This window comes from Carlito syrichta, unplaced genomic scaffold (genome assembly GCF_000164805.1).
Source record: "Carlito syrichta isolate Samal-C Ts95f unplaced genomic scaffold, Tarsius_syrichta-2.0.1 Scaffold309730, whole genome shotgun sequence".
Classification (NCBI taxonomy): Eukaryota; Metazoa; Chordata; class Mammalia; order Primates; family Tarsiidae; genus Carlito; species Carlito syrichta.
The window spans coordinates 940,465-964,232 of record NW_007253826.1 but is presented as its reverse complement, the minus strand read 5'-3'; the positions used below and the strand labels follow the sequence as shown (position 1 = coordinate 964,232).

Sequence of the window (23,768 nt, the reverse complement as noted above, 5' to 3'; positions counted from 1 at the left end):
GGTCTCACCTGCCCAGGCAGGTCTCAAACCCGCGGGCTCAAGCAATCCACTCACCTCAGCCTCCCAAAGGCACGGGATCACAGGCTGAGCCACCAAGCCCGGCTTATTTTTTTATTTATTGTAGAGATGAAGTCTCACCAAGTTGCCCAGGCTGGTCTCGAACCCCCAGACTCAAGCAATCCTCTTGCTTCGGACTCCCAAAGTGCTGGAATTACAGACTGAGCTACCTCACCCAGCCCATACCTCAGTTTTTAAAGAGACAAAAAAAAAAAAAAAAAAAGCTGATGCGCAAGAGTCATACACAGGAGTTTTAAAAAATATTGATTTAAAAAACATCTCACACAAAGGAAAATATTTTTCAGGAGTACCAGTGGCGTTCCTTCTTCTCAGAGCTTGAGAGACAAGGCCCTCTAGTCTTCACTCTATATGACAGAGGACAAAAGACCCAAGAAAATGACATGGCCTGGGAAGATGAAAAATGTTCAAAAAAATTTTTTAAAGTACATCCCAAGCCCTATGCCTAGGAGTCATGGTCTGGTGGGAGGCTGCATGGAGCCTCTTTCATGCCAGGTAAGCTTTAGGGAAGCAAAGATGGGTTATACAGTCCAGCTGTATCCAGCCTGTCAGATTCTGCTACAGAGCACAGAACAAGACTTCCAGAGATTGCCCTGAAGAGCCACAGGCATAGGATCCAATTTGTCTTCCTGACAAGCCAGACAGAGACTGGCTGAGCTAACCCAACTCTGGGCTAAGGCGGAGGTCTCAGAGCATAAAGCCCAACCTGCTAGCAAGGAGAAGGTGATAAGACCCATATAGATGGTCAAGGGGCACTAAACATAAAATCCAGGACCAGAACCTAGGCAGCAACACTTGCTTCTGAACCTATTAAGCAGTAAAGAACCATTTAGTCACCAACTCCATAGCAGGCCAAAGCACAAGGCTCCCACCTCCTTAAATACCTCGAAGTCTGATCAGTCATTAAGCAAATATCTTTATCTTTTATCCATGTTTTAACTGAGCAAAATTTCCATTCCAGGGATTTCTATAATCATTACAGTGACTTAGACCCTTGGATGCCTTCCTAGGGAGTGAGGAGATGAGTTGCCACCGAAGTCCCACCCTTCAACCTAGAAGTGAAAAGAGAACATTAGAGGTTCTGTCTGCCAGGGAGGAGCATGTTTGTTGCCCCTCCAGGCACAAAGTCCTTCTAGAACAGAGCCACTGTCCCAAACTAAGGCTCTGAGGGAAGGATGCAGGGTGAGATGCCTGCTGACTTGCATCTCCAGGACCACATGGAGAAGTGTGAAAGGAGCCAAGGATAGGAACCAGGAGCTGCTTTGGCTCCATAGAAACTTGCTGCTGCCCTAGGACCAGCATACAGGAAAGGGTTACCCCCTAGCCAAGTCCACAATCAGGAGCCCCTCTAGTGCCCCTTCTAGGCCCCAGGACATGTGCAGGAGGGAGCTTTCACATGTTTGTGAGTAGGCTAGCTCCAGTGGCATCAAGCAGAGGGGGAGTACCCCTCACTCTTCACCCAAGAACTCTCAGCCCAAGGAGCTGTCAGGCTAACGAGGCTACCCCACCACCACTCCATCTGAGCGTGGCAGGCTGCACCGCACAACTGGCTTCAGGTGGCTCTTCTTTAATTAATGGCATCCCGGGCTCTGCAGGGAGCTTCACCCCACAATGAATGGCCCTCTCTCATTAGAGGCAAGACTGCCATGATGTATTCAGGGTGAGGGCCAGGATTCATTTCCTTGTCTGTGGGTTGGGGATGGGAGGGAGGGGAGAGGCAGCAGGGAGAGATTTATATCGAGTGACTTGGATTAGCTGCAGCTGAAACATGACCCCATCAACTCAAGCTGCCTTCTTGGGGCTAACCTGATGTACCTCTGCTGACGAGAGAGCTCTAGGGAAACTAAAGGGAGGGCAGAAGGTCTGGTTCCTGTTCTCTCCGAGCTTAGGCTACAACTCTAAAGTCCAGAATTCCTATACAACCTCTAGGACCTCCTCCCCTGCCTCCACACACTTTGTGCCCACTGGGAGCCTGGGCTGACTCTGAGTCAACCTTACCCATCAGGAGACTCTTTGTGGCCAGGAAGTTGATCCACTGCCCTGATGTCTATAGGACTGAGCCCCTGACTATGGCCTTCAGCTGACTCTTCTGTTTTTGTAGCAAGCAATACCATCATTCCTTACCTCAAAGAAGGAGTCCACAACATGGTTTACTCCCACAACTGCTCTCTGAGTAGGACCCAAATATGTCCTGCCACAGGGCATCTCAGACCTCAGGCCACCCCACATTAGGGAAAAGACTCCAGTCATCGGTCTGATGCAAAAACATGCCATCAGCGATCACCTCACTATGGTGATCCATTAGGTTGACTCCCACTTCCAGGGAAGGAAGATCTTTAGCAATGCTGTTCTCCTTCCCCCAGCTCCTCAGTGCCCATCTCCTCCCTGGCTGAGCAAGGGGAGTTGGAGTCTTCTAAGCAAAAAGAAAAACTGGAGCCTTCGGTTGTCCAAGTTTCCAATGTACTTCTCACAGGCTTAGGAAGATGGCCTCTTTGTACTCTGCTAGCCACAAAGATGGTTGTAGGCCTAGGAGCTGGCCAAATAGCATACAGCCCTACCAACTCCCCATGAAAATCCCACTAAACTTAACTTTCAGTTTTTCCTGGCTTAAGAGAAAAACATCAGAACCTGCCCTCTTTCCACTCTCTGCCCCTTTAGAATGCCCAATTCACTAAAAGAACTGGAGGGTGGGCCTTCACCTGCCCCTGTCTGCCAATCAGAAGGCTGCTTTGCAGGACTACTGTGTCTCTATCATCTGAACATGCACTCACTGCATGTGATCTATGCTTCTCCCTGGCCCTTGTGGAGGAGCATTCATATACACTTCCTTCCCTACTCAGAAAGAGATGTAGCTCAGTTCCGCTTTGCTAAGCCCTATTTGGCAATGTGTCTAAACACATGCAAACTTAATTAGTTCAGGAGGGGAGCCCAAGCGCTTGCAGTGACAGATAAAAGTAACGGGAAATGAGACAAGTCAGGACTGGCAGGGAGTTGTTACTCAAACCCCTTCCCCCAGCAGGCTGCTAATCAAAGGTGATGTAGCTTAGGGCTGGGACCTACTAGCACACCCATGGGCAAGGGGCAGGGCTCTTGTGAGCTTAGTGACATGATGAGATGCCCCATGTGCTCCCAAACATAAACACAGGATAGAGGTGTCCAAAGTGATGTTGGCTGTGGTTTTCTTAAAACAGGTCTGAGGATTCACTAATTTTTAACCCTGTAAGGAGGCTCTCAGGCAGTCCCAAATCATCCCCCACTACATCTGGCCAACCTGGCCCCTGTATCAAAATGAACACAGCAGTTTAGACCTCCACCAACACTGGATCAGGAACTGACAGCCTAGGATGTCAGAGAACATCCCGAGGCTCTGCCACTCAGTGAGAACAAAGGAGAAGAGAAAGGGCATTCCCACCATATCACCAAGTCATGTACCATGAGGAGGACAGAGGCAGATGGCCAGATGAGACAGTGGTTGAATACATGGGCTCTCAAGTCACAATGCTGAGGTTCAAATCCCCACCCTGCCAAAAACAGGGTCTATGCCCTTGACAAATTACTTATCTTTCTGGGCCCCAGTTTCCTAATTTGTTATAAAAGGGTTATAAAAGAAACTTACTTCATAGGACTATGGTAAGGACTAAATTATATAATATGTGTAATTTAGCATAACAAGGGCTCCTGGTATAAAATAAGTACTCAATAAACATTAGCTATTTTTATTCTCTAATGGTAACTTTTCCATAGGAGTCCCAACCCTCAGTTCTGGAGGCACAAATCTCTCAGAGAAAGCAATTCATACTGCTTCTGAGACCAAGATCCTTGGCCTGGGCCCGTGAGCCACCTCACCTTGTAGTCACTACAAAGGGTCAACACCTAGTACTGGCAGTGAGATCTAGTGGCTTCCTGACCAGCAGCATAGCTCTCTAACTCCTCACATTCAGACTAGTGCATCAAGACCCACAAGTTCCTCTCCTGTTCCATTTGTCCTGTACACTGGCAACTAGTGCTCCCTCAATCTAACTACTATCAATCCTTTGTCATTTTTCCTGAGCAGAGATTCCATAGGACCACTCCATTATTTAGTTGTCACTTATGCAACAAATACTTATTTAGCAACTACTACAAGTCAAGTCTTGTCCTAAGGTTACAGTAGTGCTTGCAGTCTGGTAAGAGACAGAGATAAGCAGAGGCAGCTACAACATAATTTTATGTAGGAATAGCACATGTGCTTCAGGAACACAAAGGAAAGTGCTTAAAGAAAGTAGTTAAGAGAGGTCATCAGGAACTAGCCAGCTCAAACGTGTGGCTGGGGCTGGTGGTGTGAGGGATGCACACAGAGTACTGAGAGTCTAGGCTAGGGAAGTAAACAAGAGCCTTGAAAGTCTCAACCAACAGTGAGGACTTTACTTCAAGGACAAGGACAACCCTTGAAAGGTGCTAAGCAGAGGTGTGACATAATCCACTGCAATTAGGAGAATGGAATAAAAGCAGCAAGACTGGAGTGAAAGAGACTAGTTACAAGGCTTTTGCAGCAATCTAAGAATATGATCATCTTAACTAGGACAGGGGCAGTGGGAATAGAAACAAAGGAATGAATCTGAGAAACCTCTGGGAGGCAGAATCAACAGGTTTTGGCAATTAATTGGTTGTGACTAGAGGAAGGATGATTCTCAGATTTCTGACAGAGCAATGGAGTAGATGCTACCAATCATTATCTCAGGGAATGCTAGAGGACAGGGTGTGGGGAGAAAGATGACACCTGAGCACTAAGGGGCCTGTGGACATCTAGTTGGAGATGTAGAATAGGTAGCTGGATATGCAGGCTTAGAGTTCAGGTGGCAGATAGAGCAGATTTCTTTTCTCAGTCAAGAAAAAGATTAGAAGACATCAGCGTACAGAGGATAGTTGATGCTAAGGCAAAAGATGAGATCACCCTGGTAAGTGTGACGATGTAGAATAAACAGAAAAGACAGCCAGGACAGAGATCAAAGAAACACCAATATTTAAGAAATATCAAGAAGAAAGAAGGAAAGAAATATCTGCAAAAGTGACAGAGGAGAAGTCAAAGAAACAGAACACATAACAAAAGTAAAGACTATTTCAAAAAAAGATGAAGTAGCCAACTCTGTTGAATGATGTCAAGAGGGCCCAGCCTAATCTGCAGCAAGTATGTGATGGGGTCACTCTTCCAGCCATCTTCCACACCACCACAGGATAGTCGCTAGCCACAGTGCTTGCCCAGGTGTATGATTCCACCACCGTGCCTTTCACTCCAGGTAACAGCAGTCTCACTCTTCAGTGGTCTTGACTGCCTGACTGCACCCCTGAGGGAACCTTCAGTGGTCCCTGTATAGTGCACACTCCCCAACTCCAACAGTGACAGTGTAATCTAGGCAAGTATCTTGTGATCTCCAGACTTTCTAGAACCTGAAGTGCTCCAGGTCCACACCTGCCAGGTACAGGCAGGGCAGTGTAGTGTGCACACCCCGCCAAGAAGCCGGGGGGAAAATGGAAGTCAAATGCCATCCCAGCATTGACACGCTCAACCTCCAGTGGGAGGAAAACTTCCCATTCCAAAGCCAAGGATGACCGAGAAGAGGGTTCTCTCAACAGATTCTCAGCAGGCCCGGGGCCCCTCCTCCACCAGAGAGCAGCATCTGATTATCCTGACACTCTATAAAGAGGCCCCTTCTCAAGCTGCACCAAGGCCAGGGCCTCCCTCTGTTCTTTCTCTCTTCCTGATCTGCCCCTCTTCTCAGACCCACAACTACCAGGAAAGCCTCTGGTCTTGCTTCTCAGCCATGCTGTGCTATCCAGCTAGTGAACCTGATTCTTCAAGCTACAGGCTAAAACCCATGTTCCTCAAGTGGGTGCCTGTGTAGGTGTCACTCCTTACTCTACACCAGCCCCCTCCACCCCATGCCAAAGGTGGAATCCCTTGAAAGAGGCATTCCCTACCTGTGTAAGGAGAAAAACAGCACTAAACCACATGGGGAGCTTCAGGAAACACCAAGTAAGGTGAAGGAAACATAGGCCATACAGAGAGGGCAAGCTGACCAAATGTTGTTTCTTAAAGAACTTTAAAGGGAAAATTAAATCTGTACCCACTAAATAAAAACCCATCTTACCAGAACCTATAACTACAGCATCAAAGCCCACGTAAACCTGGAGTATCAACTCATCTGGCTTTGACAAAAGATAAACACAAAATTATTTTGTCAGGGTGGGAGCAGATTTCTTTTCTCCAGTGGGATTTTTGCTGCCACTTCAGTTCCCATTTCTCAGTGCCCCACTAATCAGCCCCATTCCAACAAAAGTGATGTGAAGCTGATGGGGATGGGGTGGGATAAGAGGTAAGGATAGCAGTGAGGCGGCATAGCTCCCGAAACTAGTGTGTGAAATTAAAATACTTGCGGAATTCCTCAGACTTAGTTAAATCTGAAAATGGATGTCAAAATCAGAAGTAAGCTACATACTAACAAGTTGTGAGTGTCAATTTAACCCCACCCTTGTCAGGCTCATCAGCAGCCTTTACCAGGCACATAAAAAGGTGATGGCTCTGAAGAGAGCCATCTGACACACCTCTGCCGAGAGGTTTCAGGAACACCGATAAGCTGTGCACTGTCACGCAGCACTACTTAGGCTTCCTCTCTGGGTGTTTTTATTTTGTTACACATTTAATTAAGAGCCTTCCCAGCAGTTATGCGGAGTCCTGCTTCTAAGAGGCGCCACAGAACTCTCCTCCCCCAAGCCCTTCCACCTGCCACCTGCTTCCTTCTTGTACACCCTTTTCCAGAGCTTCATGTGCCTTCTCAGCTTTCCCAGTTCAGACCCAAGTCAGTCACCAAAAGTCTGTCCTATCCATGTCTTTTGGAAACTACATGGTCTTAGAATCCAATTCTGTCTAGCTATAAGTATTTACTTCTCTAAACCTCAGGAGTTTTTTGTTTGTTCTGCTTCATCTAAAAAAGGGAGATAATACTGCCTAGCAGAGATGGTAGTAGGGAGGACCAAATGAGATAAGGCATGTGCTCATTTAAACTTCATTTTGGCCGGGTGCCATGGCTCACACCTGTAATCCTAGCACTTTGGGAGGCAGAGGTGGAAGGATCATTTGAGCCCAGGTGTTCAAGACCAGCCTGGGCAATATTACAAGACTTTGATTCTACAAAAAAATTTTTAAAAATTAGCCAGGTGTGGTGGCGCATGCCTACGTGGGAGGCTGATGCAGGAGGATTGCTTGAGCCCAAGAGATGAAGGCTGTGGTGAGCTGTAATTGTGCCACTGTACTCCAGCTTGAGCAACAGAGTAGGATCCTGCTCAAAAAAAAAAAAAAAAAAAAAACCAAACCAAGCTTGGTTTGCTTTCATATATGCTTGGGTTCCACAATCCAATCCCTCTTCTCAATGACATCATTTCTTGTGAAGATGCAAAGCAGTCTCCTGAGTCATTAGCATCTGTCCAAGGCCCACTGTGCTGCAATGCAGGCACTAAGGGCTGGACTAGTGCTGCAGGCCAGAACAGGCCAGATCTAAAGAAAGCAACACCCTCTGAAATTCCCTCTCCATCCCATGGGAGACCAACTTCAAGTTTATATAGTCTCCAACTTCATGCACAGTAAAGTTGTCATATACACATATATATATACACACCATGCACAGTTAAAGCAGAAGATTCTGAAATGTGTATGTTCGGAAGATGAACATGTCAAAAAGAAAAAAACATTAGAAGAGTGGGAGTCCTGGCAAGGCTATTTGGAGAAACTGGACTTCTAGACTGGGCCACATGAGCCCCAGAATTCTGGGTATCAGCCTGAGTCTTGCTCTACCCTGAATAGCTTCTCCCTGGCTGCAGAGCTCCACATTAAGCCCCTTCCTGGCTTTAAGAGCCCCAAAGCTGCCAGGACACCATAAACAAGAACAATAGTCTTCTGCCTCCTCGCCTTCTCCATGGACTCCTCCTCTGACTTATATTTGCTTCTAGTGTCAGCCTATATAATTTCTCTGACAATTCCCAGGTATCATCTGGGAATACAAAAACCCTCTGGAGTGAACCTAGAGGTATGCAGTCAGTGTGTGGACACAGCCTAAAGAGTGTGAGAGATGAGGTCCTTGTGTGCTCATGTGATTTGGGGCTTTTCCTTCCTCCTGTATCACCTAGAGAGTTGGGGTCCAATAGGAGGGTTGATACCCATCAGGGTACATAACGTCACCTCAATGCCCAGCATCCAAAAGGCATAAAAAGGACCTTGGTGAGAAGATGACACCTGATGTGGCAGGAAATGTCACTCCAGAGCCACTACTCCCCACCCTGCACCAACACCCCACCTTATGCTCAAAAGTTCAAACACCAGCTGGGCTCAGTGGCTCAGCCTGTAATCCTGTGCCTTTGGGAGGCTGAGGTGAGTGGATTGCCTGAGCCCGCGGGTTCGAGACCCACCTGGGCAACTTGGCGAGACCTCATCTCTACAATAAATCAAAACATCAGCCGGGTGTGGTAGCGCGCGCCTGTAATTCCGGCTACTCGGAAGGCTGAGGTGGAAGGATCGCCGGAGCCCAGCAGGTTGAGGCTGCGGTGGCCGGGAGCGGCCACTGCACTCCAGTCTGGGCGACAGAGTGAGACTCCAACTCAAAAAAAAAAAAAAGTTCAAACATACACATGCAAGCGTGCGCGTGCGCACACACACACGCAGAATGCTTGCTGCTGCCTTCAGTCACAAAGAACACAGACATATTGATTCTATCAATCCTCAGCAAACAGTGCCCCCACCACCTCCACCCCACTTTAGTTCCCTGGGGGCTATCTGAAGCTAGGTATCCATGAGGACAGACAAGATGGAGAAGTGTCAGCCCAGCAAAGGAACCAGTTCTGTCTTCTATAAATGGAACAAGATTGGGAGACAAAGGAGAAAAAGCAGTGGGGACAAAAGAGAAAAGAGGAGGCTGGTGACTTGAGCTGCTCTCATCCCACCACTGGGCTTTCAGTTGGATCACCAGGGTGTGCATGCCAGATACAAGGGTAGTATAGTACAATAGTTAAGAGTAAGAAAGCGGTAGCCAGGTTGCCTGCGTTTAAATTCTAGTTCTGTGTGTTCTTGGGCAAGTTATCTAACCTCTCTGTGCCTTAATTTATTCAGCTGTAAAATAGGAATAATAGTAATACCTACTTGAAATAAGTTACTATGTCTCATTATACAGCAAGTACTATGTATTTGGTTTTAAAAGAAAATGTTTCTTTTAAGGCCCTCTTTTAACTCCTTCCTACTACGGCAATAACATATAGCCCAGAAATATGAAGGGCTGTCATGAGCAGTGAGGCTTGGCAAAAGCAGGAAGGCCCAAACAACAGCAATCAGGTAGGGCCTTGATTTAACCACACCCTGCTCCAGGGAAGCAGAAGGTAAGGCTGCTAGCCCTCTTCTAGCCCTGGTAGCCCCCAAAGACCCAGGGAATCCCTGACCCAGCTGTCCTGTAGGCTTGAATATTTAAGCCTCCGAAAGGCAAGACCTGGCCCCACAGATTCCAAGTCCTGCCAGCGAAGTAGCCTTTCTCATACTCACATGACTTTTAAGTCCCAGTCTCCACAGGTGACAAAAATTGACTTGACGTTTGGATCTAAGAGGCCTTCCTTCGCCATCCACTCATCGACCCTCTGAAAAGTACACAAAAACAGATGAGATTTTCCTTTTTTTCCCCCTGAGCCTGTGAAGAGCCACAACAGTGAGACGCAGATAAGCTGCTTGTAATCAGAGCAGGAGAAAATTGTAATCTTATCCAGCCATGGCTCCACTCTGGGCTCTCAGTCTTGGCTCAGAACTATGGAGGCACTTGGAGGATGATCCCTTCAGGAAGATCCCACAAGCCCAAGTATGTCAGGGGAGGGAGTCCCTCCATTCTCCCATTGTTTGGCAGCTTGCCCCAAATACCTTGCTCTGACCTGGTAGTTCCTCTCAATGGTCCTCAGACCTAGCCCACCACAGAAACAGGTTGTCTGGGGTCATGAGAAAAGGCTAGAAGGAGGCCCTAAGCAGGGGCTCCAATCCACAGCTTCATTCATTCACTTCTTCATTTTACCTTTCCACCAAATATTTATTAACCAAACTTAGCAAATTGGTTATACACCAAAAGAAGATGATAACAATTTTTAAAGAGACTCCTTTACTGGGTTGGAGTCCCATCCTGACACCTGAGATAGTGCTGCTTGTTCTAGTAGTTAAAAGTTCATAAACTGACCAACTTTGTATTTATTGCTCTTCTTCACAGTAGAGGATTCGAATTCAGCAGAATATTTTGAAGGCTGAACTCAGTTCCTACACAGGGGGAGAAACTGCTCCTAAACACACTTTAAGTCTTTCTTCCCATTCATCCCTTTGATTGGTTTTATTGTTTGTGCTCATGCTGGAAGTACAAATACTAAAATCAGTGTATAACAAGAGAATTACCATAAAGAATTCATGAAGCATTGCCTATTTTTCAGAAGTTCCCAGGCATGGAAAGGGAGTGCAACAGATCATACTATTGTTTCTACTCATACAGGAGAATTATTTTTAAAGGCTATCTCACATAGTAGTTAAAAACGCAGGATTGAAAGTCAGACCTATCTGGGTTCCAACCCTTGGCTCTTCCATATCCTAGCTGTGTTACTGACAGGAAATCATTTAAAAGTTATTTAACCCCTCTGAACCTCAGTTTCCTTCATCTATAAAACAGGACAGGATACTAACTTTACAGAGTTGTTGAGGATTAAAAGTAATAATGTATTAAGTGCCTACCACAAAATTGACAGTAGGTTGAGAAGGGGAGAAAGGCAGATCATCATAATACAACAGATGTAGCAAAGGAGGAGTGATCAGAGTGCTACAGGATTGAGCAGAGTAAGTGGCTAGCCCTACCTTCACAGGGAAAGGCATCACAAGAAGAGAACTGAACTAGGGACTTGATGGTTGGGTTTGCTTGACATGGTGGAACACATAAAAGGATACTACGGGCAGCGGCAAAGATGCAAGCATGATAATTTTGTATTTGAGAAGCAACGATCTGTTTAATGTCTGCCTTCCCTACCAGACTATATATAAGCACCATGCAGGCAGGGACTCTGCTTTATTTACTGCCTTAATTCCTCACCCAACACAGCATCTACCCAATAATAATATATTGCTGACTGACTGAAAACATGAATAGGTAAAATTTAGTGTGACCAAAGTCCACAGCATATACAAAGGAAGGACGAGGGCCAGGAGCAGTGGCTTATGTGCTTTGGAAAGACACCTACATAGGAAGACTACTTGAGACCAGGAGTCCTGGGTAAGACTCAGATTCTTCTGAGCACTGTGCTCCAGGGCTGCCCTAGGGCTTGCAGGAGATTGCCTCCTGAAGACCACATCCCCCCTCAACTAGGGCCACTGAGAAAAATGTCCATAACAGTAACAGCCCCAATCTTGTGCTGGTCCAGAGCAAGTATCTGCCTCCCAGGATCCCAACCACAGACGTTCCAGGAGAAAGCTGTCTGCCTTCTGGCTTCTTCAGAAGCCAGGTCTTGGCTGGGGATGCTGGCTGGGACAAAAGGAAGGATGGGTCCCCTCTGTCTCCTTGAGTTTGGTCTTACAGGGAGCAGTCCATGCTAAGAAGCTCCCTCAGTGATAAGAGTGAATCTCCTCTCAAAAAAGAGGGTCAATAGGGCTCATCTTATCCTCTACCGATTACTACAGGTGCCCAAACCCTGACCCAACCAGACTGGTCACAGAGCCTGGACTCCTACACTCCTAGGAACAGGAGTCAACTCTGCCACCAAGGTGAGCCTAAACCTGCCTCTCTGATGCTGGCACCATCCTGAGGGATCCCAGGAAATTCAGTCTGCATCTCTCTCCTCCATGGGATAGGATTTCTTGGTTAAAAAAAAATATATCTTGCTGCCCACCCTGCCATTATCCTGCTTCCTCTAGGCTGGCTACCTACAGTGCGGATGTGCCCTGTTATTTCTCCATATACTCTGCTTGCTCCTGTGGTTTGGTAAGGCCTGAGCTTTGGCTTTATTGGTCTTAAAAACAAATAAAGCATTGAATGAGATTCACAGCCTTTTTCTCTTCTTCCCTCCCTCTACAGAGAAGGACATGGGAGGGGGGACCTTCTACTCCTGTGAAAACCTCCAGGCCAAAGGGGGGTGGAAGGAAAGCTGAGGCCAAGCACTGCCCTTCCTTATTCCCTTGGGCTGGAGCACAAGAAGCAACGTCTTAACCTTTTCCAGCGCCCTGAGGAGAACATCCTAGAAGTGTGGTCTCTGCCAAGGGTTTTAAAGTCTTTAATTTGATTTTCCTCACATAGGCAATTGTTGTAATTATTCTGATTAGGAATCATTACCCAGTACAGCCTCTGCACCCCAGGCAGGCACCATGCATCCAGCGGCAAGCTGCAGTGGGGCAGGCGGCCCTGCGCAGCTCCTGGAGGAGTTCACAGCAAACAAAAGCCATTGATGGGGAGTTCTGGGTGAGTTAATGAAGTGCTCACATGCCACAAGAAGCCAACACTAAAGCTAAACAAAAACACCTCCAGTCCCTGGGGCTAGTCCCACAATGCCACAGCTTGGTCCCCTACTCCCCAGCCCACCCAGCACAGGTTGCCCCAGAGCTAGCCATGGGCCAAGAAGGGGTGGAGGGCCCTCCGCCCTACTCCTGGCAGCACTCGGACATCTTGTCAGTAACCCTGATGGGAACAGCTGGAGATGACAGATCAATGGTTCAATACTCTCAACAGCATGTCACTGATGTGACAGCAAATGTTATTCTAATCAAGCCATAATCATAGTCAAATTACATGGCTACATTCTCAGGAGGGGAGGGAGAGAAAGGCAGTGGGAAGGGGTCAGAGGTCAGGTATTAAAGGTCACTCAACCTACCTCCAGCACTTGCTGCAGGCTTGGCTGACCATCCACCATGGCTTGAATAATCCCGGTGAGCTGAAAGGAAAGAGAAATAGCCAATGGGTGGAAAACTGGGTGCAGGCACACAAGGCTGAATTGAACCCTTTCCTTTCTGCTTTCTCTTTCGACTGTAAAGAGTTCTGACCTGGCACTGCTTTCAGCTCAGAACCCGACTAGAAGCCTTGGGAATAAAGTCCCAAGACACATTGTGAGTTTCTCGCACAAAATTTTGCCCCAAGATGGGGATACACATGCTGACCATGAGGTATCATCTCATACTTGCTTCAGTTTTCATTTTACAAAAAAATTGGTTTTACATGTCTTTTGTATCCAGTAGGCTCAATAACTTCCCAAAAATTATAGTCTGAAGTAAATTCGACTCAGAAGTTCCTGTAAAACCTGGGGAGTGTTCCTACAGGACAGGTGCACTTGGTTTCAAGCCTACCTCTTTTCTGAGCCTCGATGTCCAGCACTGACTCCTGCCACACTCTCTCTAACACCAGTGAAGCCCGCAGGAATCTACCCTTCACCCTGCAAACCTGGGTTCTCAATACCAACTGGCCAAGTAGGAGACAGAATCACCTTTAAACAATGAGGAAGCTAAAACAACAATGCCTAATGTATACAATCTGACCTAGAGAATTTCTAAATCACAGGCCTATCTATGCTGTACCTAGGACAGGCCTGAGTTCAAACAAGCTTACCGTCTTGCTTTGTTTTGATTTGGGTTTAAGTAAAAATATCCCTCAAGCACAGAGTAGGGATAGACTGACTGCCTACAAGGATCTGAGGGCATGAGACCCCATGTCCTGGACACCAACTGGAAGTCACCATGCCCAACATGCCCTTGGCTACTTCCAGAAAAGAGCAGTATTTCAGGCTTTCTTGGAAATGACTTTTTTTTTAAAGTGGGGAGGGGGATTAAACTCCAATTAAACTATAATTACAGTTAATGAATACCAAATACCCAACTCATAGAACCGTTGGCTCTAAGAGGGAAGGTTATTTTCTCATAGTGACTTACATGGAATGGTAATACACACCTTTTAGGGAAGAAATTTTCATTTTAAGAACGCTGAGTTCCTCTAGGTGGGTTTCTGTAGTTCATCAAGTCATTATTAGGTGGTATTTTAAGGAAGTGTAAGGACACAGCCACTCTATTTTATATTCCAGAAACTGTTTTTATATTAATCTGTATTTTAATTGGGTAACAGCTGCTGCCTACAGACTTCCCATGGTCTAAAAGGAAAATAAATTAGAAAGATTAACTACACTGTTGTTTCCCAAGGCTTTAACCCACAGCATGCCCACCCGGCTGGCACCACACCCTTTCCTTGCTTGGGAGACCAAAGAACTGCCCAGCAGAGGGAGGGCCTGAGTCAAAGAAAAGAAAAGATGGTCTGCTAAGGGCTGGGGGATGGGGATGGGGATGGGGAAGCACTCTGGGCCAGTAGTTTCAATCACCTTGGAGTGCAAAGGATGACTCCTTTTATTTAGTCAACAACTATTCACAGAGAGCCTCCTATAGGCTGGGCCCCACTGTAGGAACTAGGGATCTAGCAGTGAAAGAAAAACCCTGACCTCATGGAATTTTCATTCTTGGCAGTCCCCTCATGGGCCTTACCCCAGCTCCAGCTCGTACCCAGAGACTGTACACCATCCAGAGCCACAAACTGAGTAGGCAGCTGCCCTGTGTCTTGTCTCAGGCACAGAGGGGCCAAAGAGAATCAGGAGTAGGTTTGTGTCCAGCTCTAAGCCCAATATCCAGATTACTGATGGACACCGACATACCCACTGCTGCCCATTCTGGCCTAGTTTCTTTCCTGTTAAGTCTACGCTGAGACACATCTTCAAGCCTGGAGTTGCAGCTGAGGGTCAGGACTATCCTGAAAAAGAGGGCCCACAGCCACTCTCACTTCTCAGAAGGCTCCAGGGTCTAAATGCCAGTCTTGTGTCTGGCCTGAATTTCAGGGGCAAGGCTTGGTCCACTCCTTCTCTTGGCTCCAACTAAGGGTCAATCAGATGAGCTAAACACCAAGGGTTTAAAAAAAGTCTCATTCACACAGAAACCAAGGCACCCTTGCCAAGAATCCTTTTTCCTTGGAGATGGGGCTTAGGTCAACACCTGTGTACCCCACAAGCACCTGCCCTCGGTCCTAGAGGAATCACTCTGGGGACAAAAATCACTACATTAAAAAGGAAAACCAGGCCAGGTGCGGTGGCTCATGTCTATATTCCCAGCACTTTGGGAGGTGAGAGGATTGCCTGAGCCCATGGGTTTGAGACCAGCCTGGGCAGCTTGGCGAGACCTCATCTTTATAATATATCAAAAAAATTAGCCGGGTGTGGTGGCGCATGCCTGTAGTTCCAGCTACTTGGAAGGCTGAGGAGAAAGGATCACCTGAGCCCAGCAGGTCAAGGCTACAGTGGCTATGAGCGTGCCACTGCACTCCAGCCTGGGCGACACAGTGAGACACCGACTCAAAAAAAAAAAAAAAAGTGGCCGGGCTCCGTGGCTCAGCCTGTAATCCTGTGCCTTTGGGAGGCTGAGGTGAGTGGATTGCCTGAGCCTGCGGGTTTGAGACCCGCCTGGGCAGCGAGACCTCATCTCTACAATAAATCAAAAAATCAGCCGGGCGTGGTAGCGCACACCTGTAATTCCGGCTACTCGGAAGGCTGAGGCGGAAGGATCGCCGGAGCCCAGGAGGCAAGGCTGCGGTGGCCGGAAGCGGCCACTGCATGCCAGTCTGGGTGACCGAGTGAGACTCCAACTCAAAAAAAAAAAAAGAAGTGAAGACCAGGATGCCGATGCTCAGGTCTTGCTGCAAGATCCCTAACTGCAGACTAAACCCACCTATTCCTACTCTGTGGCTGAGAACGGAGCTTCAGCATCCATTCTGGGACTTTCACAAACTCCACTCCAGTGCCCAGCAGTCCTGGAATCATCAGCCTGGAAGAAGCCTGGTAGAGTCAGTGCCCTCCCTCTCCATGCTTCCCAAAAAACAGCGAAGGCATGGATAACAGCTGAGTTCTTAAAGGATTTGACCTCAACCCCTAGAGATACAGTGACTTGAGCTGTTGGGGCAGGTTTCTAGAGAAGGCCTCGTGCCCCTGTGTGAATCCCTCCAAGGATGGACCACTTCTTCTCAGCTCTATCAAGGCAGTGGATGAAGAGGGAATGAAATTAAGAAAGTCAGTCCTTATACCTAATACTCACAACCTATAATACACCTGTAAGACTTATGTAAGAAGCTATGAGGAAGAGAGAAAATTTTATAAAATTAATACTGGGAAGTTCCATCTTAGACCTAACTTAAATCCTTCATGCTACAGTTTAAGCCCATTCCACTTGTGTTAATAAATGTTTGTAAAAAGCTTTCACATCCTCACAATGAAAGGTACTAGAGCAAAGCCAAGTATTATTAAGCTGAGAACCGGGGCTCACAGGCTAAACAGAGCTCAGAGACCTTAGCCACTTAAAGCAGGAGAGGTGAGAGGAAGAATTAATGTGTGCTCTGTGGCTCCTTTCACTGAGGGATTGCAGATTAACTCCCACTTCTCCAGTCTCAGAAACCACAAGGCAAGGGGCTTTTGACCCTGATTGATAACACGACTGGTTACTGAAATCCCCCACCCACACAAGGGCTTTGTCCAAGAACAAGCTGGCTTCATCATATACACCAGCAACTACAGGAAGCAGACCAAGAAACTCAGTGCCAATAGCATGTCAGCATCCAACGCTTTCTCCTTTCACAGTTTATCTCCAACACAATCGTATTCTGACACCAAGACAGTTTGTTGATTACATAAGCACTTGTCTCTGGTGTGCAATCTGATAATCAGACCCACTCTTTCTCCTCAGACAAAGAGACCAATAAATCTCAAGCTTTATAAGTACAGGTGCAAGACAAAGCCCTTTACTGGCATTTAGCAAAATGAGTATTTTTCTAGTTTTTTCATGACAACAACAACAAAAAGAAGACTGCACATGGTTAGGGACTGTGCAGCAGCCCAGCTGCTAGAGACAGAGATCTGATGAGTTGGGGAAGATTCTAGAGGCTCCAGGGAAAGGACTTGGGAAGGAATGAAACACATCCCTGTCTCTGTTATAACCATGTCTCCAAGCAGTGGAACTAAGAAAGGACGTCAAGAAGGCTAACAGCATGTTCTAACACAGAGCAGTAAAAGTAGGAGTGTCTATATATAGGCTAGAGACTCACTCAAGGCAGAATCCTTCTACCTCCTATCCAGCACTGAGGCTGCCTCTCTCTCCACACAAGTATGTGCTCATATGTGTACACGTGTCATGTGCACATGCACAAGCACACACAAACAAGCTAGGATTCTTAAGAACTTCTTATGCACAAGAGAGAAAATCCTGCCAGAGGAGCTACTTAGGTATAATCTGGAGGTCTGGGGTTGTTCCTTGCATTTACTAATGAAAGATGCTCTCTGGTTGGAAGGACCTCTGCTCACACTTCCAAAGGCAGCTACTGCCAGGTTGGATGAGGTCTCAGAACGATGGCTGCACCCTATGTCCATGCTTCTCTCTGTGATACAATTCCAACTGGTATAGAAACAGGGCAATATTTAGATGCTCAGGGGTTTTCCAAACAAGATTTTACTTACACAAAAGAGCAAGTCAGCCATACGGTTACTTTTTGGGGAGACAAAATAACTCCTTGACAATATTCGCTCATTTAAGGAATCAAGTATTTACTTGGTACCAATCCAGATCCTACAACTGGACAGAGATGGATCAGGTCTAATTTCTGCCCTCAAGGAACTCACAGTCTAGTGAGGAGACAGACAGGTAATACATAATATAATATATCTGATCTATGTTGGGGTAAGTACAACCCAGACTGGGGATCAGGGACAATGACCCTGAACACAGTCCTGGAGGACAAGTAGGATTAGGAGGAGGAGAGTGGGAGCAGCACACAAGCAGAGGGACCATCATGTGTAAAGAAGGATTGTGAGAGGGCAACCTCTAGGTGAGGGAAATAGGCAGGAGATGAAGCAGGAAGAGATGAGCCTCAACAAAAAGGAGGGACAGGTCATGGAGAGTTCTAAGATCTGGAAGCCTGAGATAAAAAGGTATACACAGTGCCTGCAGAACAATCACATTTTCACTTTCAGAACAGCCTTCATAACAAAGATCAAACCACCAGTGCTACTACCTTCCAAATTATGTATATATATATATCTATGGGTGAAACGTTCTAGAAAAAAGAAACAGTTTTTAACAGTCTCACAGTTTTCCTCCCCTCCCAGAGCCCTACTCTGGGGGAAAAAAAAAAAATCCCTCTTTTCTCAATACTCTTGGGTATCCACGCCCATTCAGGCCCAGCTCCAGTAGCACTCTGTTCCAGCCTGCACATCTATACCAGGCAGCCTAGCCTCACAGAGCTGGGGCCCCTGAAGGGCAGACCGCAAACAGAAAGGAGGAAGAGAAGGACAAGAGGACACTAGACTTTCAGGCCAATGAAGGGTTCAGGTAACTGGCTGGTTTAAAAGAAAAAAGTACTTCCTTCCTTCCCTTCCATAAGGAAGAGGATTTTCAACACCTCTAAAATTTTTGACTTTTCAAAGGGGGCAAACAGGACAGATTAGCGCCCCCTGGTGGTATAGGTAACTCCCAGGGGGGAAATACCAGTAGAGGAGGAAGGAACCAGAACCTCAACATCATCAGTCAGAATAACAAAAGGCTTAAGATTGGCGAGACCTCATCTCTACAATAAATCAAAAAATTAGCCAGGCGTGGTAGCGCGTGCCTGTAGTTCCAGCTACTTGGAAGGCTGAGGCGGAAGGATCGCCGGAACCCAGCAGGTCGAGGCTGCGCTGGCTGGGAGCAGCCACTGCACTCCAGTCTGGGCGACTGAGTGAGACTCCAACTCAAAAAAAAAAAAAAAAAAAGGCTTAAGAAACTAGGCACCTTGGCAGATAGATGCCTGTAACAAAAGGCCCATTTGGGCCAGATGGCAAACACTGGCCTCAAGACCAGGAACAACCCTTGAGACCTCAGATCTGGGCTAAGTCAGTTAAGTCAACCGCAGAGCCCACTGAGCCCTCCCACCAGGGTCAGGCAGCCTCTCCCATACCAAGGAAATTGTTTGGGATTACTCAAGAACTTCTGTTCACCTATTCCATTCACATCCAGAAGACAGGTATTTAAATGAAAGCACAAAGTTTCTAATGTATCTCAGTCCCAAACTCTTAAAAGATTCTAGAAACATTCATGTTTTCTCACCACTGCTGCTACCACACATTCTTGACCCACGATCCCACTACTGCCTGCTGGCCACCACAGAGTGCATAACACAACACATCACAGAGGAAAGCAGCCATGGACGCCTTCTCCAAACAGTCCTGGGAGTCAGAACTCTCTGGGCTCTTCCCTTCTGCCAATGACTCTTTTGAACCTCCGGCAAGCATCCAAAATCTCAGTTTGTCCCAGTTTCACAATCTGCAAGACGGGATCAATACTAACCTGCTGACAAGGTGACTGAGAACAGTACCAGCCTAGGATAAGAACATTTCAGCCTGGGCCAGCCAGTCCTCATGTTCCACTCAGACTGCCCTTCTCTTTCTTCAGTGACAGAATGCACTGCCTGCAAACTTAACCTCTGCTTCATGCAGGGCCCTTTTACAGAGGGCAGAGTAACAATGCTAGAAAGTTAAGAAAGCCTGGACATAGCCTTTTCTTCCAAGTGGCTGAAATCTTCACCAAGAGGCCCTAAGGAAAATGGAACTGGAAGAACCTGAGCCCCAGAAGCACCACCCTGCTCCTGGACTCCAAGTGCCCAGTCCCCTAGAAAAGTGGGGATGACAAGGAAGGGAAAATGTTGGGGAAGCTGGGGCTGACTGTGCCACTGCTCTCTCTGGGTCCCCAGAGACAATAGCAGCCTGAGTAGAGTGGCAGACTTCATAAAAAGCCAACTACTGGGTCCAGTGTGCACAAGCCTTAACCACTGATAAGACCTAAGCTTTCCCTAAGTGGCCTGTATAAAGCACTAATGATCCCAACACTCTCCTCCCAGCAGCCCTTGTTGCCCACCTCCAGGGCCCTTACCTCTGTACAGAAGGGGGTAAGCTGTGGATGGACTACGGGCTGGACATACATGTGAAAGGTGGACTCAATCTCCATAGTCCGGCCATTTAGCTTCAGGATGGGGAACTCGATGATTTCCTGGAGTGCCAAAGACACAGAAAAGGAAAAAGAAGTCACTGTAACAAACCATTTCAAACATTAGCTCCAAGTCAAGAAAGAATGAATGTTTGGAGCTCATTAGCTCCTGCCAGGCCAAACCCAAAACTAAGCAAGATGGTTGTAACACAGTTACAATCCTAACCCTCCCAGGTTTTAGGGACTGGACACACATCCCTAATCTCCACTGATTCTGGAAAGGGGAAGGAAGACAGTGGTGTAATCTGCCCCAGTTTCTCCAACTGGTTCTCCAGCAGAGGCTTACTCACTTGAGCCTTTAAAAGTAGGCCTTCCAGCCGGGCTCAGTGGCTCAACCTGTAATCCCACGCCTTTGGGAGGCTGAGGTGAGTGGATTGCCTGAGCCCGCGGGTTCAAGACCCGCCTGGGCAACTTGGCGAGACCTCATCTCTACAATAAATCAAAAAATCAGCATGCCTGTAATTCTGGCTACTCGGAAGGCTGAGACGGAAGGATCGCCGGAGCCCAGCAGGTCGAGGCTGCAGTGGCGGGGAGCGGCCACTGCACTCCAGTCTGGGCGACGGAGTGAGACTCCAACTCAAAAAAAAAAAAAATCAATAAAAGTAGGCCTTCCTTCCCCTTGCCCAGGCCCCTGTTATGGAAGGGCCTTGTATGAAGTTCAACAAAGCTGGTGAGTCTCTTCATTAGTTTTGTTTTTTTTTTTAACGAAGATAAATAATAAATAATGCCAAAGGGGATCCCAAAGAGAAGGAAAACACTGAGTAAAAGTAATAGGAGCTAGCACCTCCCACCTTTCTTTCAGGCAGTATGCATCTCCCGCCCCCCACCCCGCCAGCCCAATCACTTAGCCAGCCCTTCCCAGTCCACTGAAACATAATGGAAGAGAAGGAGGAGGAGTGACAATTTGTTTGGTGTCTCTAAGATTAATTTGTCTCCGTTATTTAATAGAGATGCACAGCACCAAGGTCCTGGTGTGCAAACAGGCTTGCAGAACGCTCGCTGGCTGTGCAGCACGCCTCATACATCGCTCCTGGGAAGGGAGAAATGCACCAGAGGGGGGAGAGGGCAGGAGAGAGCACATGCCTACCAGAGAGAAGAGGGAAAGCAAGGAGAGAGAATAAAAAAATTATTGCTTTTTAATATTCAAAAACAGTTTGCAAAATTTAATCAAAGCAGAGGAAAAGCTAACATTTTTACCACTTTGACATTTTTATTAGCGCTTTCATAAATTTTTAAAACATGAATGGAATTAGTTTACAACACAAAAAAACTGCCCTGAAAACATCTGGAAGAGACAAATAGGAAATAATAATAAAAAAAAATAAAAAAATAAAGGAAAATTCTCTGAGTAAAATTAGCATGTGGAAAGGGCCTCTACTGCAGAGCGAGAAAGGGGTTTTGCCCATTCAGTGGCCTCTAATAGCACCAGTGGCATCCCTGTCCCCAGATCCCCCATTCTGGAGAGGTCCTTTCCAGAATCACTAAAAAAAAGGTAAATCGGTTCTCTCCAGAGACAGCCTGAAGAAGCAACACAAGCTGATGACACCTGACTGTACTTAGGAAATGAATGCGTGGAAAAATGGGAGAAATGTTCAATCTCCTTGATGTCCCAGGGAAGCCAGGTATCCTCCCTGCCAAACATACCGACTAATATTGGGCTTGTTTTTAAAGCATCTGTTTCAATCCAATACATAACAGCAGGACTGAAAACTAAATCAAGTCAGTCAGATTTCATGCCAGAGAAATTCAAAAATTCTGGTTGCCTGATCTCCCTGGGCTGATCTCCAAAGATGGGGAAGCTGACAGCTTATTCCCAAAGACAGAAAGGGCAAAATGGCTGCAAAGAAGGAAGACAGAGACGAGGCCCAGGCTGTTGATTAGACTAGGTGATATCTCTCCTCCCAGGTGAAGAGAAATGGGCATTTATTTCCCATTTCTCTGGACCTTTTGTTTCCCACAAAGCATTACAAAGTAAAGGGGAATTTTGCCCTGAATCACAAAATTGAACACACACACACACACACACACACACACACACACACACACACACACACACGATATGCATTAGTCCCCCTGAAAATTCAGATATCCAAGATTTCCAAAAGCCAACTCTGAAGTACAGCTCAACTGAGTTAGGCTCATCTGACTCTTGAATTTCTTATATATCCCTCCTCACCTTCTAAGTAGAAGAAATGCTTTCCTAGCAGAAAGAGCTCTGTATCCTGGTGAGTTTGGCTACTCCAGTGTCTAAGGAAACAAATATAGCCAGCTCCTCACTAACAATGTTAGCTGGGCCCACAATGAAATTTAACCTGTGACACAACTGTACTTTTCATTTAAACTTTCATTTGGAGAGAAGCAGTGTTTGGAGACCTGCAGTTTGTCCTGCTAATAAAGACAAGTGTTGGGACCTTTAAGGATGCCATTCATCTTTGGCTTTTATTAAATTCAATTTTCTTAAGCCCATGATACATTATGAAATTAGGAGTTGACATTCCTCTGGAAACAAAAATATCTATCAAACATAAATAGGAAAAAAACCCTCTATTACCAAGAATTTATGGCTTAAAGTTGATCTCTTTCCACTTTTTTACAAGCACATGGTTTGTTTTAGATATCTGAAATGCTATTATACATCTAGAATTTCATTAGTATTTATTATAAAATAGTATGTGCTGCAGCTCCTGCTCTGACCAGCACCAAGTCAGCAACCCCAGTGGACTTTCTGAAAACTTGGCCTTTGGGTTTCCTCACTGCAGCAAATAATAGTAAATATTGCGGCTCAGTATTCAAACTTCCCTGCTGGAGGCTTCCTCACCCATAGGGAAATGGAACCAACCCAAGAGCTCAAACTCAATGCCATTCTCCCAGAGAAGAACAAGCCAGCTTCAGCTCCATGCCAAAAAAAAAAAAAAAAAGTGGGGGTAGACCCCTTAAATGCCTGGGGAGCAGGGACCCAAGGTTCAAGACACATCAGATTGGGCCTATCATAAACATACCTCTGATGTTGCTAGCCTATCAGCTAGGCCTCCTCTCCAAGATCAGGAAGAAGGGCTTTCAAGGGCCAATCTCAAAACATGGCTTTACAGGGCCTTTCCTCAGCAGAATTGGGAACTATTTTAACAATAGCCCTGCATGCTGGCATATTCACATAAGCCACTGAGAATGCAAAAGAGGAGTTTCTGAGAGAAAACCCTCTGAGAAGTCAGAGCAGAAAGGACCTCACTTAGTTATTTCTTACCTTCCTGTATTGCCTGACAATCCCAGAACCTCAAAATACTGACCCCGACAGGCCCATCATGGGAGAGGAGCCCCAATCTGCACCAAGTTAGCACAACTCTGTAGCCAGCGCACCTGGGGCATGCCAAACATTTCAACAGATTTTAACTGATAATGATCGGAGACATAACCACAATACTACAGGTTGATGGCATCAGTTCAACACAAGGATTTGTAAAGATGTGCCCAAGTACCAGCTTCTAGGTCTAGTTGCTCAGATAATGAAACCTTCCTGCTCCTCTCCTTCCCCTCATCCAATTTCATCATTCCCCTAGGAAAAGTATATATATATATATATATATATATATAT

At 46.5% G+C, this 23,768-nt stretch overlaps 1 protein-coding gene across 1 annotated transcript in view; it reads right to left on the bottom strand.

Annotated features, from left to right (window-relative positions):
* ERI3 (ERI1 exoribonuclease family member 3) overlaps positions 1-23,768 on the bottom strand; it is a gene marked incomplete at its 3' end in the record, with an annotated part of 75,994 nt that overhangs the window by 17,566 nt on the left and 34,660 nt on the right. Inside the window, exons 4-6 of the mRNA XM_021717418.1 lie at positions 20,066-20,182; positions 12,967-13,026; positions 9,635-9,726 (exon numbers count right to left, since the gene is read on the bottom strand). Of these exons, the coding sequence (XP_021573093.1) occupies positions 9,635-9,726; positions 12,967-13,026; positions 20,066-20,182 (269 nt within the window). The remainder of the gene's footprint in view (positions 1-9,634; positions 9,727-12,966; positions 13,027-20,065; positions 20,183-23,768) is intronic.